General features: G+C 38.5%; 1 protein-coding gene across 3 annotated transcripts in view; it reads left to right on the forward strand.

Moving 5' to 3' along the window:
- Positions 1-17,700, forward strand: part of CDIN1 (CDAN1 interacting nuclease 1) — a 262,518-nt gene extending 244,818 nt beyond the window's left edge. For all 3 annotated transcript variants that reach the window (XM_056134132.1, XM_056134133.1, XM_056134135.1), the window contains one exon: positions 16,263-17,700. In XM_056134132.1, coding sequence (XP_055990107.1) covers positions 16,263-16,392 — 130 coding nt within the window. In that variant the 3' untranslated portion in view covers positions 16,393-17,700. The remainder of the gene's footprint in view (positions 1-16,262) is intronic.
- The last annotated feature ends 1,577 nt before the right edge of the window (positions 17,701-19,277 follow it).

Below are 19,277 nucleotides of genomic sequence, written 5' to 3' on the forward strand. Positions count from 1 at the left end.
GATGCTCAAAAGTGAAATTTCTGGGTCATATGGCAATTCAATTCTAAGTTCCCTGAGAACACTCCATACTGTTTTCCACAGGATTTGTATCAGACAACATTCCCATCAGTAGTGCATGAGAGCTCCTCTTTCACCACATTCCTGTCAACACACATTGTTCCTACTACTTTTTCTTTTGAATCACCATGAGATACAGTTATAGACTTACAAACTTTTGTGATTATGTTTCAGTCATACAATGATCAGGTACCCATCCCTCCACCAGTGCCCATTCTCCACCACCAGTGTTCCTAGTATCCCTCTCTCTACCCTCATCCCATCCCATTCCCCCCACCTCTATAGCAGGCACATTCCCTTTTACTCTCTCCTTTTGGATGTTATGGTTTGTAATACAGGTACTAAGAGGTATTATGTTTGTCTATAGTCTACTTTCAGCATACATCTCCTATCCCGGACCATCCCTCCAACCATTATTTACTTAGTGGTCCCTTGTCTGTTCCAGCTGCCGTTTCCCCCGAATGTGAGGCTGGCTTCCAAGCCATGGTGCAATCCTCCTGACCCTTATCTCTATTGTCCTTAGAGGTTAGTCTCCTATTATGTTACTTTATATTCTACAAATGAGTGCAGTCATTCTATGTCTGTTTCTCTCTTTCTAATTTCGCTTGGCATGATACTCTCCATGTCCATCCACTTATATGCAAATTTCATGATTTCAACTCTTATAACAGCTGCATAATTTTCCATTGTATGGATGTGCCAAAGTTTCTTTAACCAGTCATCTGTTCTCAGGCACTAGCGTGTTTTCCAGATTCTGGCTATTGTGAACAGTGCTGTAATAAACATACAAGTGCAGTTTTCATTTCTACTGTATTTTTTGTATCTCTGGAATATTTTCCCAGAAGTGATATTGCTCTGTCTTATGTGAGCTCAATTTCTAGGTTTTGGAGGAATGTCCATATTGTTTTCCAAAAAGGAAGTCCTAGTATTTTTGATATGTGCCATTCCCACTGGTATGACATGCTATCTCATTGTTGTCTTGATTTGGATTTCTCTGATGATAAGTGGTGCTGAGCATTTTTTCATGTGCCTACTTACTGACTGTTTGCCTACCTTCCACTGAGAAGAGTATTCATTTCCTCTCCATATTTCTTATTTTCTTAAAGGGGTATTATTAAAAATGGTGTTAAGATTTTTTCATACCGTGCATATGTTATTGAAAAGGAACACAATAAGGAATACAGGTCCCCCACTGAATTGGGGTGGTGCTTGGGGTTCAGTGAGTGAAAATTCATGTGCCATACACAAATACAGCTCACATTAATAATTTGATTTCTCTTCACTCATCTTAAACACCTTAAGGTATTTGGAAAAGAAAGAAATAAAACAGATGAATCATATGGTTCCCTGAGCACTGCCAGGAGTAATTCCTGAGTGCAGAACCAGGAGTAACCTCTGAGCATTGCAGGGTGCGACCCAAAAAAGCAAAAAAAAAAAAACAAAAACCAAACAGATGAACCTAATGAGATATGACCAGGAACCAGTAGTACTTCATTTTGATTTATGTTTTTACAATCTTATCTTCAAGATAAAAACTGCTATAAACAAAAGCCAACCTAAGTTGATTGTATTTCAAGGAAGTAAGAGCCACCTGTATGCAAGGGTTGACTCCCAAGCATTTAGTTTTTCTTCTTGGAAGTCATTTCCTACAAACCTCACTGCTACCACCAGTGATGTCCTTTGGGGAATAATACTTATGTTTCCTAACAGGTTTTATACCCCAGCATCACCCCCATAAAGTTTTCTCCCCAGCCCTATCCCCACAGCACTAAAATTCACACACACACACACACACACACACACACACACACACACACACACACACCAGAAAGCAGTCTGCTTATAGAAAAATATCTGGCAATACTTGTTAAGGATGTCCAACTTGAGTCTGACTCAGTGGGCTGGGCACATGCTTTCAACACAGAGAGGGCTTGGATTCAGTCAACCCCCAGTTCAGCATAGTCCCCTAAGCACTGCCTCGAGTGGCTCCTAAGCACACAGACAGAAATCACCCCTCCCCCAGCACTGCTGGTTGTGGCCCAACCCAAGCTCTCGCTACCCTGTGAAAAAGAGAGTGTTCAACGTGGGTATATTTTATGACTCATTTTCTCACTTTTAAAAGTAATTTTTCGTCCCATTGTGATCGAGTTATCAGCAGGGCCAGAGAAATAGTACAGTAGATAAGGCATTTGTCTTGCACGCTGACTCCCAGTAGCCCTGCATAAAATCACCTTAGCATTAACAGGTGTGATCTGAGAAGCACAGGGCCATAAGTAAGTCTTGGAGTACTACTAGGTGTAACCCCCTTGTGAAAAAAAAAAAAAGCTATTGACTAAAAATTTCCCTGCCCTCAAATATACTAGTACATCCACAGCTTTTCCTAACTCTATGATATTCAGGTCATACTCAATTATGGAGGCTGGAGCAATAGCACAGTGGGTAGGGCATTTGCCTTGCACGCTGACCTGGCCAGCCCAGGTTCAATTCCTCCACCCTTCTCAGAGAGCCTGGCAAGCTACCGAGAGTATCTCGCCCCGCATGGCAAAGCCTGGCAAGCTACCCTATGATGTATTCGATATTGCCAAAAACACAGTAACATCAAGTCTCACAATGGAGACATTTCTGGGCCCACTCGAGCAAATCGAAAAGGACAGTGCTACAGTACTACTCAGTTATAGATGCATGAAATCAGCCAATTTATAGACTGACTCCTGAGTGTTGCTGATATTCCAGCTGTCTTCATGGAAGGTATATTTCTTTTGGAAATGTCTATTTGATTATTTTATGGCCAAATTATAATTTTATTCGAAGAAACTTTTTTTTAAATCATCTTCCCTGACCATTTATCCTAATGACCCTAGATGGTTCCAACTTCTCATTTTCCCCCCCGCCCCTTTCCACCAGTTGCTTTCCCTACTGAATCTGTAAAACTTTCTTTGGAAGACTGTGTGAGTTAACTAAGGAGATTTTTCCTTATCATGAAATATTTATTGTAAGAGAAAATTTTAACTACCTGTTTAGAGCAAGTTGGAATCTGACATACCTGAAGCATTGTGTCACATTTGGCTACTGATAGATTTATAGGACAAACATGAATCAGCCTTAATCCTTTAGTTATTTGACATTGCCAAGGATGAAAATTCCGATAATTTTTTATTTTAAGCAGACTTTTCTATATCCAGAACCCATAAATCTCATTGTGCCTTAAGATGAATGTCTGAATGAACTCTGGGTTACCTTGTGATCTCTGGAGAGCTGAACCAGGGAAAAAGAGACCTCGTTCCCCATACTGGATATTAAAAATCTACATTAAAAATATTTGCAATAAGCAATGTTTATGTAATAAGTTTTTTTCTATGTTGTAATTAATTTTTAATTTCTAACATTTGGAAAAATGGAAAATTTAAAACTCGGGGGGGGAACCCTCAACTTTATTGGAGTAAGCCTCTGGTAGACTAGTGAGCATCTACTTGGACTATTACATGTCAGCCCAGGCTTTGCCAACTCAATGATCACTATCCATTATGGCTGTCATATCAATTATAAATTCTCTGGCATCAAACACTAAATCAGCTGAAATGATGGGTTTGCCTTTTGGCATGTTTCCCTGGGGAAATAACTGAGAAAACATGTAATAATTCATACAACCAATTTTGTTAACTACTCCAACTTTTGGAAGGAGGCTGTAGTATAAATTCTGGGTAGATAGATATGATTTGTACCCAAGGTCTGCCTGAAGTTTTCTCCTATTCTTAGTTCTTAAATGTTTTTTCAAAGTAAACATGACCCTGGTTGCATTGTGACTTTGAGAGTTTCAGTTTCTCTCACTACATTTTGTGCTCTCTTCTTTAGCATGTGAAATGTGTGCTATCCACTCACTACATCCTTGTTCCAAACAAGAGCCAAAAAAAAAAAAGCCAGGGCCAGTGATACAATACACATGCTAAGCATACGCTTTACATGTAGAGACCCAGTTTCAATCCCTGGACCTGCCTGGTCCACTAAACAATGCCTATAGTAGTCCCTGAGCACCATGAAGTAACCCCAAAACCAGCCAACAAAAATAATGTCAATATACATTGAATTTCTCCACCCATTGCCTACTCCCACCACCACACTCTGCTGTCTCTTAGGACTCCTACTCCCACTCTTTGCTCTTCTAAATCATAAATGTATGTTTATTTGAGATTTTTTGTTTTGATTTGATTTGGTCATGGCCACATTCAGTGGTGCTCAGGGTCTATAACTTGCTCTGTGCTCCAAACTAACCCCTAGAGGTGTTCTGGGGATGTTTGTTGCACTGGAAATCTAACCAAGTCCAGCTACATGCAGAGTGAACATCTTATCCTCTACTTTCTCTGCAGACCCAAAATTTGTATATAACAGAAAATTTAAAGGACCACGATATGAATAAATGTAACATAGCTGAGAATTCACCTTATCAAGGAAGACTTCTAAAATACACAGCACTGATCTTATTTTTTCACTGTGAGAATTTGGTATTTCATTTATAAGATTAATAATTTTAAATGTTTTATTAATATTCTAGAGATAACAACACTTTGTTTCCTTGTGCATATAATCTAACACAACACATATGTTAAAATGTAAATGGGTTGATATGTGCATTATTAAAATGTGAGTCTCCAGCAACTCAAGGGGAGGTTTTTCTTTTGCGAGTTATGCTCTGCACAGGATGGGTGCTCAGACTTACAAGGGCAAAAGCATAGAGACTGACCCCCCACTGGCCAAGAGTAAGCATCTGTTCAATAAAATAGGGATGAAAGACAACAGATTAGCCACAAATATTTCTACCATTGTTTTCTATTCCACTTCAGTTTTTCTTTTCTGAGTACAGATTTACAATAGCTTGAAAATACTATATGGCATCGAATTATATCCAACACAGGACAAAGTGAAGTGGAAATTAAGTACTTTTCCAGGCAATTTAATGTAGACATGAAAATGCCACTTTATATAAACACTATGGAGAATTTCAGTTCATTGCGACTGTGTATTTATATACATATACTGCATTTTCTTCAAAATAATGTATTTTCTGTTTATTTCCTATGTGGCATAAAGATCTAAAGTAAATACTGATTTATTATATATTTTTCCTTTTGCAGTTTCAAAGTATATAGGCAGTGTATTGATAGTACAGAGACAGAGTCATATCTTTAATAACCGGGAGCTGTGAATTGAGTAAGAAGGCTCATAACTGGGATTTTCTTTCTTTAGGCATTTCAGTTTGCAAATACAGACCTGCCCAGCATAAAAGTAAATAAAACAGCTAAGTTATGTTTTTATTTCATCTCTTGATATTACCCCAAAAAGAATATTTGCATTGTGTATTAAATTGACCATAGTGCCAGAACCTTGTGATGCTTTATTACATGATCACTAATCTATTATTATTGTACACATATTTACACACTGGCATAACTATGCACATACTTTGCATACAAACATGTTCAAGCATATTTCACTTGGACTGAAAAGTTATTTACAACTGTGTCTGGAGATACATACAACAGTGATTAACAAGTGCATAACCAATCTACAGCATGCAGATTAAAACTAAATAAACAGTGTAAGAGTTTATTTTAAAACAATTACAAGATGTTTTATATTTCTCCTTCACTCTGAACTCTGTGTTTGAGACTGCATTCTTCATAAGAACCACATGCAAGTCTTTTTTGATGATGGAGCAATTGACTTCAGCAGCCACATGTCTGCATACATACATTCTCAGGTGATATCCCAGACCCCACACAGCAAGTAAGAATGAGGATATATATTCTGTGTGGATGTAGATGTACATATATGTATAGTATATGTAGACATAATTCTATTTTATTCCTCCTTTGGAGTTTTTTTTTTTCATAGGAATTAAAACAGAAGGTTTGGGTTGAAAACAAAGATTTGAACCAGGATTTGAATCAGTACAAGTAGGTTTTATTTTTATTATTTGGAGAAGACATTCATGAATAAGAAAGTTTACTAAAAATTATTAAATCATTCCTTAGTCCTCTTGTCATCCTTCTGTTGACAAATCACACGTTTTGTTGACTTGTTCTGGATTTATATTGTAAAATACTAATGCATTTTGAGAACTATTTTTCCATTATTATCATGGTAATTCAGCTCACTTAAGAAGAGGAATAGAAAATCCACATTATTTTATGTATCTCCCCTTATTCTATCTAGAGAAGTAAATTCTGTAGCAGTATATGAATCCCACTATCCTTTATCTTATTATATTTCCAAAGGGGATGTGAAAATGTACTGATTTTTTAAAGTTTAGTTATTTTCTTATAGAGTTGAAAACATAATTAAAGATACATCACTATACTGGAGGTATTTTGGGAGCAGAAAAAAAGAAAAAGTGCCTGGGGTTCAAGGTATCAACTTCATTTACCAAGCCTGGATGTCCTTTTCTGGGAAAACAAATCTCCACCTGACACACTCACTTAGACCCCTTGCTTCCTTCAGTTTTGCTTATAACTTATTCCAGCTGTTTATTTCCATGTATATGAATGGTCTGCAGCAGTGTTCTGGATTTACTCCTCTTTCCTCGTGTTTAGATTCTGCTCCATAACTTCTGAATCCCCTCACAGTGTGAAGCATTTTCCCTCTCCAAACCTCATGCAGTTGTTCTGTGATTCTTATTCCTTAACCAACTTTTACCCAATTTACAAATAATCCAGATATGCTGCTTCAGATGCAATCATTGCCATTTCTTTTGACTGAATTTTTAAGTTGCTTTGCCCGTATTCTTCCCGAATGTGATGAAACTTAAACAGAAATGAGTAACTAAATAGATGCTTTTATTGCTACACTGTTAACTTCGTAACTAAGGAATTCCTTGTTGACAGGTAAAGCTTAATATTACCTTTTGGGCTTTTGATGAGTCTCCTACTTTCAGGGACCACTGCTCATCTCTCTTTTCTCATTGTTGCTAATGTTTTTCCATGTTGAATGGACAAAACAAATTGCTCGTAAACATGGGTATAATGAAAAGCCATATAGTGTAATGAGTATGAGAGCAAAGTCAAAGATCCAGATCTTAGGCCAAGAGTTGGCCTATTGTCCCTCAGGTTTTTCATCTGTAAAATGGGGTGAATCATTCCTCCATAGGGTGCTTGTGAATAACAAAATAACAAAAATGGATAAAAGTATTTAGAAACTTGAAACATTGTCATGTAATAAATGCCGTAAATGCTTTTGTTGATAATTGGATTCATTTCATCATTTATACGTAATGAGGCCTCTTTACAGACATAATGTAAAGCGCCTCTGAAAGCCTGTGGAGACACAGATGCTAAACAGACTTCAGGAAACCAACCAGGGAGTTGGTCATTGAAGCTAATTTGACAAATTGACATCCAACCGTGTAGTGGAAATCTCTAAATTCCTGCATCCGTCATCAATTTCAGCAGCTGAAGAAGATGCCTCCAGGAAAATCTTAACAATAGAAAGTTAATAGAATTTTTCTTTTCTCCATCAGTTAAAACCATGTCTCAGAAACTGCTATCGTAGTAACTGGTGAGGAAGTTAGGAAAGTGTTTAGAAAGCAAGTCCTTTCTGAATCGAGAACCCCCAGATCCCCTGTGTGCTACTGACTTTCTTGGGAGTAATAGAAAACTTTACACAAGAAAAGATGATTAAAAATTTAGACCATTTTTGCCTAATAATCATGATTTGGGGGGGGGGGGGGGTGGATAGGCCATACCCAGAAGTGCTCAGGGGCTATTCCTGGCTCTGAGCACAGAAGTCATCCCTGGCAGCCCTCCGGGGACCATATGCAGTGCCAGGGATCAAACGAGTACCAAAACCCAAAGCTAGGCAAGTGCCTTCCCTGCTGTACTATCTCCCTGACTCTCAGTATTCATAATCTGACACACTCAGAGACTACCTGAGGCTAACTTGATTTTTCTAGAAAAATACGCAGTCAAGAATCACCCCTGGCAGTGCTCAGGATTGAAGGTGCAAGGCAAACACTCTGCCTACTGCAAACACTGTTACTCTGGCCACCTGAGGTACTAGTTTAAACATTCTTCTAATGATCATTAAAAAAAAAAAATAGAAAACTATCAAAAAAAAAAGTACTGAACAAAGTAAAACTAGGCATCTCTTTTTCCTCTGCTATCCTCGGAACTTACCAAGATTGACCAGGTCTATTTGCCCCCAGCCTCAAAGGCCCTGGAACGCTACAGGTGGGTTGTTTTTTTGTTTGTTTGTTTGTTTTTGTTTTTGTTTTTAATGTCTCTTCCCTCGTTGTCATAGTCATCTCACCTGGCACTGTTCTGCCTGGAAACAGTCTCCCACACCTTAGTTCTCCATCCTCTTCAAGTTTGCTCTGTCAAAAGTCAGAGAACCAAATTTATCACTGAGACCATATAGATAATATAGAACTATTGTAGATATGCAGAACTCTTGGAATGAATATGCAGAATTCTTCATATGTAGAATTTTTGGAGGTTTGAAGGACATATCTCAGCAATAGAGCACTTGCCTTGCGTGTGTGAAGCTCTAGGTTTGATTCTTGGCATCACCAATCCCCACTATATTCTATGATTTCTGTACCTTTCCAGGTACCCAGCATCATATATATAGATCAGGGAGGGGCATAGCTGTATAATTTTAGGAGCCTGGAAGGGTAAACCACAGCGTTGCTTCACATCTGTAATCTGCCTTGATGAAGAATTGCTGCATTATGACCAGAGTGATAGTACAGTGGGTAGGGTGCTTGTCTTGCACTTGGCCAAGCTGGGTGCATGCCTCAGCACCACCACACATGGTCGCTCAAACCCCTTCTACTATAAATTCTGGGTGCAAGTGAAGCAAAAATAATAATCCTATGTCCACTAGAATTCCGCATGCTCTTATGTGAAAGTAGCATTATGCATATGCACACATGTGTGTATATATACACACATACATATATAATAACTAACCCCAAGACTAAATAACATGCATACTTGTCATCTCACTCAGTAGGTCAGGACCCTTATTGGGTCCTCTTCTTATTGGGTCCTCTTCTTCATAGTGTTTTGCAAGCTGCATTCGGGAAATGAGTCAGAGATTGGTCTCAGCTGAAGGTTTGATTGAGGAAAAATCCACTTCCAAGCTCACTTGGTCGCTATTGGCAGGATTCTGTTCTGTAGTTGTTGAGCTGAACAGGAATAGTTCTTCAATAACTATTAGCTGCAGGCTACCCTCAGTCTCTTAACACACAGGCCTCTCCAGATGGCACCATGGAAGTATGTCAGTTAAAAAGGCAAATGGAAATGTTTGATAGAGAGCAAAATAGAAGATAGTCTGATATAACCGCGTCATACAAGTAGTGCCATATTGCTTTTGCCACATTCTTTGTGTTAGAAACAAGCTACTGGGTCTAGTAAGCACTCAGGAGGAGGGAAATATCCAAGGGTATGGGGATCATTTTGAGATCATCTTAAAGTCTGCCTACTGCAATATCCTGCAACGCAGAAAGCACTGTAGTATTATCCACTCCTATGGGTCTTCTTTCGTTGCTGCTGCTTCCCAAGTTAGCATAATGCTTGTTTCTTCAGTACCTCTCCTTTAGATCAGTGGTTTTCAACCTATCATACATCCACAGATCAGCAAAATAGTATTATTTCATGGTTTGATAAGGTAGAAATAAATAGCATTATCTACAATAATATTTTATGCATTCATATAAAATTATAAGCTTTGATATACAATCTTTAAATATATCATCACTAAGATCTTACAAAATGAAAAACAATGTTAAGTGGCTATAAGTTTTTCATAAGCCAGTAAGAAAGTTCTGTGTACCAACAGCAGTCCACAGAGCAGCACTTGAAAAACCACTGCTGGGTAACAGTGAAGAGACTGCTCATCGCAGTGCAATGAGTTCTTAATGGGACATTGTACAGTAAGATATGTGTCATTCCTTCTAACTCCATTTTTACTGCGAAGAAGAACCATATGTACATGGAAAGGTTAGGTACAAACTCACTGAGTGTTTTGACACATCCTTATTTATATCTTCACACGATCACAAATCACAAATCATCCTGTTATTCGTCGATTGCCTCGAGCAGGCCCCAGTAACATCTCCTTCATCCTGGCCCTGAGGTTATATTCAAGGCTCTTTAGGAGAATGAGACCCATCATTGTTACTGGTATTTGGCATATTGGGTACGCCACGGGGAGTTTGCCAGACTCTGCCGTGTGGGCAGGCTACATTCGGTAGCCTGCCAGTTTGTCAAAGTAGGGAATGAAATGTCATAATAAGATGTCACGGCCACGCGGTTCCGGGAGCTGGTTCCGGGAGCTGGTTTTTATAGTCTCAGCATGGTGGAGGCTGGTCCTTATATCTTCATGCTACCATATCACAGAATCTCTTTAAAGTATGCTGTTTACCTGCACATAACACATCAATTAGAGGTCAGGCCAACTAGAACAGTGTCCCCAATCTTGCCAAATTTGAAGATCTTTAAAACAAAACAAATGTTCTCATTGTGTGGGTACTAGAATTGCAAGAGTGCTTTTAGAGCCCTTCTAACTTTGAAAATACTTGGTAACTAAAACTTACTGTGAATTCTATTTTACTATCTGCAGTTGTTTTGGTTTGGTTTTTGTTATTATTTGGGGCTACACCCAGCATTACTTGGGGACTATAATTGAGAAAGTTTTTAAAATAAGGCTTTGTTGTTGTTGAGGATAGAAAAAAAGAAGTGGCAAGCTTTTTACTAAGAACAAGTTCTCTGCTCTATCCTTTTGAGATTAATACCTTATGTGAATACATATAGAATCCCTTGCAATATGTTAACAGCCCTTCCAGGTTATCTGGCCCAAGTCAGAATTCCCACAAACAATGAATGAGAACCCCCTTGTCCCCCCCATCCAAGCCAGCACTGGTTGTTCATAATCTTTTTTGATGTGTGCCAATCTCTGTGGTATAAGATGATTATCTCATTGTCATTTGAATTTGCATCTCCCTCATGATTAGTTATGTAAAGCAATTTTTCATATGCCTTTTTATTTTGTTTGTATTTCTTCTTTGAGAACGTTTCTATTCATTTCTTCTCCCTGTTTTTTGATGGGATTAGAGGATTTTTTCTTTTACAGTTCAAACAGTGCCTTATATATCTTGGATATTAACTCCTTGTCTGATGATGTTAAGTCCTGTGTTCATCTGAGGGAGGAAGGAAGGAAAGAAGGAAGGAAGGAAGGAAAGAAGGAAGGAAGGAAGGAAGGAAGGAAGGAAGGAGGAAGGAAGGAAGGAAGGAAGGAAGGAAGGAAGGAAGGAAGGAAGGAGGAAGGAAGGAAGGAAGGGAAAACATAGTAAAAGACTCACACCCAAAATCAGAAGAAACAAGGGTCAGGACAAATGGTCCACAGTTGGAAGCCAGCTTCAAGGACTGGGAGAGAGACAGAACCATTATGACAATAATGGTTGGAAAGGATTGCTCCAGATTGGAGATGTGTGCTGAAAGTGGGCAAATGACCACACATGATGGCCTCTCAGTATCCATGGCTGGTGGCCGGCAGGGGGTGGGGAGGAGGTGAGAAGGGGGGTGGCAGGAGGGACAAGGTAGATATTGGTGGTGGGAAATGTATACCAATGAGGCATGGATATTGGAACACTGTATAACTGAAAATCATGAAAGCTTTGTAACTATCTCATAGTGATTCAACTTAAAAATAATTTTTTTAGTAAATAAAAACAGAGTGATAAATGACTCATGCCCAAGTTGTAGATTAACAGAGAATGGTGGGGACTATGGCAAAGGGACATCTCAATGTTGCCAGATCAATTTATTTCCCAAAGGCATTTTAATATGTAGGATCTTGTATTCAAAATGCCCACTTTTAAATATGTTGCCTAATATTTTTAATTGATGATAAAAACAACCTTAATTTTGATACTTCCAGTCACAGAAATGCCCTAATTTGCATAACAACTTATTCCATAAAGCTACAGTTATAGAAATAATTTTGTGTTGAATAAAACCTGATTCTTCTTTATAATATTTTTATTGAATCATCATGAATTACAAAGTTCTTCATGACTGAGTTTCAGGAGTACAATATTCTAAGACCAATCACCCCATATAGCCAACTGATTGCATCATTGTGAAATAGTCAGACACCCTATATCAAACTCCCTAGATTCTATTACATTTTAGATTTGACAAGATGGCAAGATACTTGAAAGCTCTATGTCTCATTTTCTTCATTTGAAGAACGAGAACAATAATGGTAGCTCCCTTGTAGAATTGACCTGATGAGTAACAGAGTCATAATATGCATAGAGTTTTTAGAGCAGTCTGGCATATATTAAGCGCTCTCAAAGTTATCTGTCATGTATCACACAGTACCATAGGCCTGGAGGACAGTAATATCAATAAGACATGCATTTTTGCCCTTAGTGGCAAAATGGAACAAAACTATGGAAGAAAAATACCAGGATCCCCAAAAGGGCACCCAACTTTTGGTTCATGCCCTTCTGTTTGATTTCTCTAAATGCTTAATTATGGAAGGAAACTAGAGAAACATTTCAAATGTGTTCATTAGGTTGTCATTATCACTAAGAAACTTAAGCTTTCATACCTTCAAAGTCTGTCATAGCTCTTGACTTTTCACCTCCAACTTTTTCCAGGGATTTTTACTGTTTTTGCAGATTTGGTAATATTTTGCTTGTAAGCAAAATGACTTGTTCAGATGTCACTCACATTCCAATCTTTGCTCCACAGGAGCTTTTAAAATCCGGCTGAAGTCTTTGATCTTACTACTTGACCATGAGGATTGCAACTTTAAAATTATAGTCAACCTTGAAGTGTGTGTGCAAAATGAGTTTGTGTATCCATAGACATCCCATCACATAGAGTTTCTGGGCAATAAGGAGGCTGCACTCCTAGCAGTAGACCAACTCTCTGCCTTGCACATTCCCTCAAAAGAGGAAACTATTTTCTTTTGAACATTGTTAATTGTCCCTTAGATTTTTATTGATCACAGAGGTTATGTTTGCCTTTCCGGTGATCTCATTCTTGTCTAGTAGTGCCACAATAGATAGGAATAAGCACTAAAATGGTAAAATTACTCAGCCCTTAAGTATGTATCTGAGCTGCATAAAAATTCCCTGGTTCTGTTTTCTCCCTGATTTGCATCTTGTCTAAAGGAAATGCTCAGGTTGTGTTGTTTATTTTTTTTAATTAACAACCAAAATGTTTCCTTCTCTTACTTCAGCTAACCAAAGTGTTGATTATATTAAAATTGCTTAATGAGGTCAGCCTCTTCATAAACAGATTGTTGAAAGGATTTCTTGCTAGTATCTGATAATCTCTGAACCTGGAGTTGTCCAGGAAAGCTGAGAATAAGGCTAAAGTAGGTATTGGGAACAAAGCCAGATCTTGCTCTGTGGTTAGATTTCCAAACTTGCCTCCGGCCTAGAGCGAGAGCACAGCCGGTAGGGTGTTTGCCTTACACAAGGTTGACCTGGGTTTGATTCCTCCGCCCCTCTTGGAGAGCCTGGTAAGCTACTGAGAGTATCCCGCCTGCACGGCACAGCCTGGCAAGCTACCATGATGTATTCGATATGCCAAAAACAATAACAAATCTCACAATAGAGATGTTACTGGTGCCCACTCTAGCAAATCGATGAACAACAGGAGGACAGTGCTACAGTGATCTTTTAAAATCCCTACTATTTTTGCATTGGAATACCATATAATTTTAAAAGTTCTGTCTACCAATTGCAATTTACAAAGTGACATTATGTTTCCTCATTTTTAATTAAACACATCCAGTTGATCAGAGCTTTTGAGGCCCATGAGAGAACTACTACTACCTCAGTTAACCAAATTTTTCCTAAAGACTTGGAAATGAAAACTTCAGGAGCAAGGAGAGCCTCATTAGGAGCCACTTTTCATATATCCTGAAAATAGTTTCTTCATCCACATGGCTACCTTCAGGGAGTTCTGGTCATGAGCCACTACATGAAATGTTCAGATTCACAATCTTGCAAAACCTTTTCAAGTTGCCGATTTCGTCTGTTGCCTCACAAGTGAAACGAGTCCATTTTCTTGGGCATTGAGGTGTTCCCTAGCCTGGCTTTTCTGCCTGGAAAATGCCATTTTTGTAAAGAGCTGTCATGCTTCATGTCCTTGGGCTTATGATTTAGCTGCTCAGGGAAAGTGCAGCCTACTCCTGCCATCTCCGTGCTGCTGATATGTGTTTTTGTTTTATTAAATCTTTAAAGTCGTGGGTTGGTTGTTTATGACCTCCATATATTCTTTTGTTCTTTTCCATGACTAGTTAGATCACTTTTTCTCCCTCCCTTCGTAAAAATATTAGTACCATTCTAAAGAACATTGTGTTCTCTGGAATGACTGCATAGTACCGTGGGAGAATGTGTTCAGCTGTATGCGAAGTCTTCACTGAGTAAAATCTGGGAAGGTTTAGGGCTTTTCAGACATGATCTGCAGAATTATAGGTTCTCCTGCTCTTAATGGACTTTTTTTTGATAAATCAGAGATAATTTGAGCTTTCTATAAAATAAAGATTCTAAGTGTCCATATGTTCCAGTTGTACACAGTTGTTTATGACTGAAGCTTACTAAAAAACCCACAGTTCAATGGAAGCTAGTTCTCACCCTAGAATGATCTTCACATTGTATGCATTCAAGCATAGGGCTTCCACTGCCTATGCCACAGAGACACTGATTCTACTGGAGTGCTCTCTGGGAGTGCTCAAAGGCAGCTCTTTTTTAGAGACACAGAAAAAGAGTATCTACAGCAAATCCAGAATTCAGGTATATATCACATAGCCTGATGTTCCGAAGGTCTCATCATACCCTGCTCGTTCCTGTGTCCCCTAGAACAAGTTCATTTAACACATTTCCTTCCTCTATCCCTGCATGGAAAGAGTGTAAAAGTCAGTGAATCTTGCATCCAACTTAGCTGTTCTCCTGATGTGAATCCCCAAGTAACCCATTCCATGACATCCAACTGAACTTGTTCCTGTGTGTACAGTATCTCTCAGCCCATCCTGAACTGTTAGTTTTGGCAAGAACATGGCAGCATATAATAAATCATGAAAGGAAAAAGCTTTTTGGCCTAACATGGTTCAGCCTGCTGTAATGTCAGAATACAGAAAGCAGTTCTGTTTTTAGACATCCTTTTACTAACCCAACATTCATAATTTATGATTTCACTGTAAAATTCCTGCAACACTACACCAAAAGTAGTGCTGCCCTGTAATTAAGTACTCTCAATAGGAAAAATGTGAAACTGATGTGCAAAACATCTCTGTGTGCACAGTGATTGATAGTGATTACATCTTTATGAACCCAGCCTAGAGGTCTCAACTTCCTGATGGGTGAAGTCGTCTATAGGGCTACTTCCTGAGTCTGCCTGGCGGGAATCAGTCACTCCTAATCAAAGTGTAGATAATCAGTTGGCACAATTTAGAAATATTGAAGTGTTGGCCTGCATTAGTCCAGACTTTGCTGTAAGCCTACATAACACTGTTTCTCGTTTTCCTGATAAGAACCTACAAATTTTGTACTTTGTTCACACTTACTGGAGCTGTAGCAGAGTGTGAAGGATTGGAGAGAAGGTTCTCTTGGAGGGTTCCAGATGGTTTAGTGCAGTTTTTATTTTTGAGAGACTCGAAATAATGGATGATAGAAGATACTTGGGTCCATTTGGTGCCTGAATTTTGGTGCTTGAGCTGTTTCATTTTTCAAATTATTTTCCAAATAACTTTTCTTAATTTGAAAAATAGATAAGTGTAACCTTTCAGTCATACTTACACATAGTACCTTGAAGTGTTAGGAGACTAAAGGTCCAAAGCTAGTGCTTCTCCACACATGGTCACTGACCCAACTCTGGTTTTTATCCTTAATCAACTAAAGAGTCGCATCAACCCAAGCAGAGCATGCCTTACAAAAAGGTAATTATTTGGGCAAGCACATACATCTGAAAACTTCAATTTCCGAAAAAGAAAGGACAGTACTCCATCTTAGGTGGTAATGCTTGTAATTAAATAAACTCAGCTGTAAGTTCCACTGTTTTCAGTCACAGCAAGAAAGTGGAAAACTGTGCAGTAATGCCATTGAATCATTTTATACATGCTTTTAGGGTAGCCTTCTTCTGGAATTGGTGTTGATACTATTTTGCATATGTTATTTTCTCCTGTTTCTGCAGATTTGGGCCAGGCTTAGTCATCTATTGGTACGGATTCATCCAGGAGCTGGACTGTAACCGGGAGAGGGGCATCCTGCTCAAAGCTGGTTTCCCCACGGACATTGTCACGTTATGCCACAGCACAGCTTGACCCCGATGGTCCTGGAAGAGAAGCCCGGAGGAAAAGGTGAATCCGGAAGCAATTTTACTTTCCTGCAGTGTAAACTCCTGGCAGCATCTGCCCTGAACTTCAGCTGAACCCTTGCTGCCCGCAGTCCCACTGCTGCCTCTTTAGACAAACATATCAAGAGTTTCTGTTTTCCTTCATCCCTTGCTGATGTGAGCAGCTAAGGACGACAGACACAACCCACTCATTATCAGCATTTCTGTCTCTGTCAAACAGTTAGTTTATAGATAGTCATAATCTTTCTTCCTTCCGGAAGGTTTCTCCTTGTAGACGGAACAAAAGAAAAAATGTGGAGGCTGAAAGGTGTGATTTTTCAATTCTCCTCCCAGTTACCAAATCACCCTCTAATTTTTTTTTTCTAAGCCACCTTTCATTCTTGCTCCCTCCCCTTTCTCTTCACATACAGATACCCAGTGTTAGGTTACAGGCTGGCCTGGAATAATCTAGCCAAATCCTTGAAAATCTCAAGCCACGAAGCCTGCATCAGACCTTCCCCTCTCACCTAAAGGGCTCCCACAGAACTTGGGTCTGGCCTGGACTGTGTGCCCGTGTTGTCCAGTCTTTACGGTTTCCTGAGTTCTATGGAAATGAGCCAAGCTGAAAAAATAGACTTGATGAGAATTTCCTCTTTTTTTATAGTACTTATTTGAACACTAAACATTTTCTATTTATCTCATTTAAAAGTATTAGTTACATTGTGTCTGGAAAGCACAATTCTTTGGATTGGGAGCTGAGGGAGATGACTGAGGCTCGGTGCCAAGCATTGACAAGAGTTTGTTTTTAATACGGCTGGTTGTCAGTATGTAGAGTAGACAGTAGGTTGTATTTTTATGAGTAAAAAAATTTTTAAAGCACATTCCGTATACTGCATTGTGCCTACAGTTCATAACTATTTAATATTAGAATAACTTAGAAATTAACTATGTTCAGCTTGGAATGATTAAGTATTCAAACCTAGAGTGGTTTTCAAGTTAGCAAAATAAAGATTTTGTGATTGCTCCCTTTTCGTTTAGTAACTTTTTTTATATTGCAAACTAAATTTCACTCAAGCAAAACATCAGTAAATCATTATCAAGCCTTAACTTTGGGAAAATTAAAAATCGAGACCCAGAAATGCATTTAGTAAAATATTTCCCCCCATGTTGACAAAAGTAAGTTTTATAGTAATGAGTCAGTACATTTGGAAACAATAGTAAAAGTGTAACTTATGTAGATAATTTTAAGTATTGTGCTTGTTTCAAGTCGAATGTGGTGCAGATATTCATACTTTTGTTGTACAATATAGAATATAATAAAAAAAATATGTGCAATTTAAATATAGTGCAAAAGCTTAATCTGTTATTTGTACTTTGTTCATTTGTTCGTGAAATTGCAAAAATGTGCCTACTACTTTTTCATTTGAAGGACACAAACATACCGGAATACCAGGTCCAAATGAATGAACTTTAACTCTGTTGTGGGTTATATTATACAAGAAAGCAAAAGATGATATAAAATGGTAATTCTGCTGGTTTTTATAGGTACAGTGCTTCTCTCTCTCTCTCTCTCTCTCTCTCTCTCTCTCTCTCTCTCTCTCTCTCTCACACACACACACACACACACACACACACACACACACACAGACAAACACATTTTTTGTTGCTTGGAGTTTTTTTTGCTGAGACCCAGCTGTGCTCAGAGCTTAGTCCTGGCACTCTTGGCAAGTTCAGGGGAGCAGATGAGATGCTGGAGATGGAACTCAGGTTGGCTGTATGCCAGGCAAGCACCTTACTACTGTACTACCTCTCCCACAACACACGTACATTTTAAGCAAAAGTCTTGTTAAAAAAAAGTTTTCATGCTTCTCGAAACTGCCTTTTCTTCTCTAGGAATAAATTATATTTGTGGGCACAGATGTTGAAAATCCTGTTAAGCCCTTATCAAGGATTTGTTTGTTTCACATTAAATTTATGATGGTATACAAATAATTTTTTAATTTTAAAAGAGGTGTTTGCATTTTATATTCATTCTTCTACCTGGTGCCCTGGCATAATATATTACCAAAATGTGGTGGACTTTGGCAAAATCACCACTCTCTACTTTTTTGAAAGTTTTAAAATGTGTCCTTTAAAGGTGGGAGAGAACTAGAAGTAGACAATACATACTCCAGTAAGGTCACAGTTTATTCTAAACTGAGCTTTAACTTACATAAAGGCTGGTGTGCATATTCTTTCTACTTTCAAATGAGGAGGGGATAGTTGTGTCCACAAATTGCAAGGTAAAAACCTGTTTTTGGTTGTTGTTTTCAGTGTAAGAAATAATTGCCATTGTTGAGGCTGTACATTTATATATGTAGCTTATTTGCTTGGGTTGGTTTGTTGGTTGGTTTCTGAGTTTAGAGAATAGAAACAGCTATGGTATATAGACATTAGATGACAACCTTTTTTATGCTGTCATCGTTTATGTGCCTTCTGAAAATTGTGCTAATGAATTATGCCAAGCTAGAAGGCAGGAGTGCATATAAAACGTAAACTAAATGATGTTCTCTCTGGCATATATAAACTTGCCAAGCATCTGCTCTTACAGTCAATTGAGAGGTCCTATTTGAAGCAAAGGGATCTGCTCAGAGCTGAGCTGATCCAGCACTGATATTTAAGGTGTCTCTTCTTTCCACTTCCATCTCTATGCCTACCCCCCCCCAAAAAAAATAATGGGAAGTCTTTCTTTTTTATATGTCAGTTCTTCTAAACCCTCCTAAAATCTCAAATAAAGGGAAGGTTCAAAGATTCAAAAGAGAAAGTTAGGTCTCTAGGGTGAATAATTTTCTTTTCTTTTTTCTTTTAACCATATATGTGTGAATTTGCTCGTTA

This window comes from Sorex fumeus, unplaced genomic scaffold (assembly GCF_029834395.1).
Source record: "Sorex fumeus unplaced genomic scaffold, SorFum_2.1 ptg000098l, whole genome shotgun sequence".
NCBI classification, from domain to species: Eukaryota; Metazoa; Chordata; class Mammalia; order Eulipotyphla; family Soricidae; genus Sorex; species Sorex fumeus.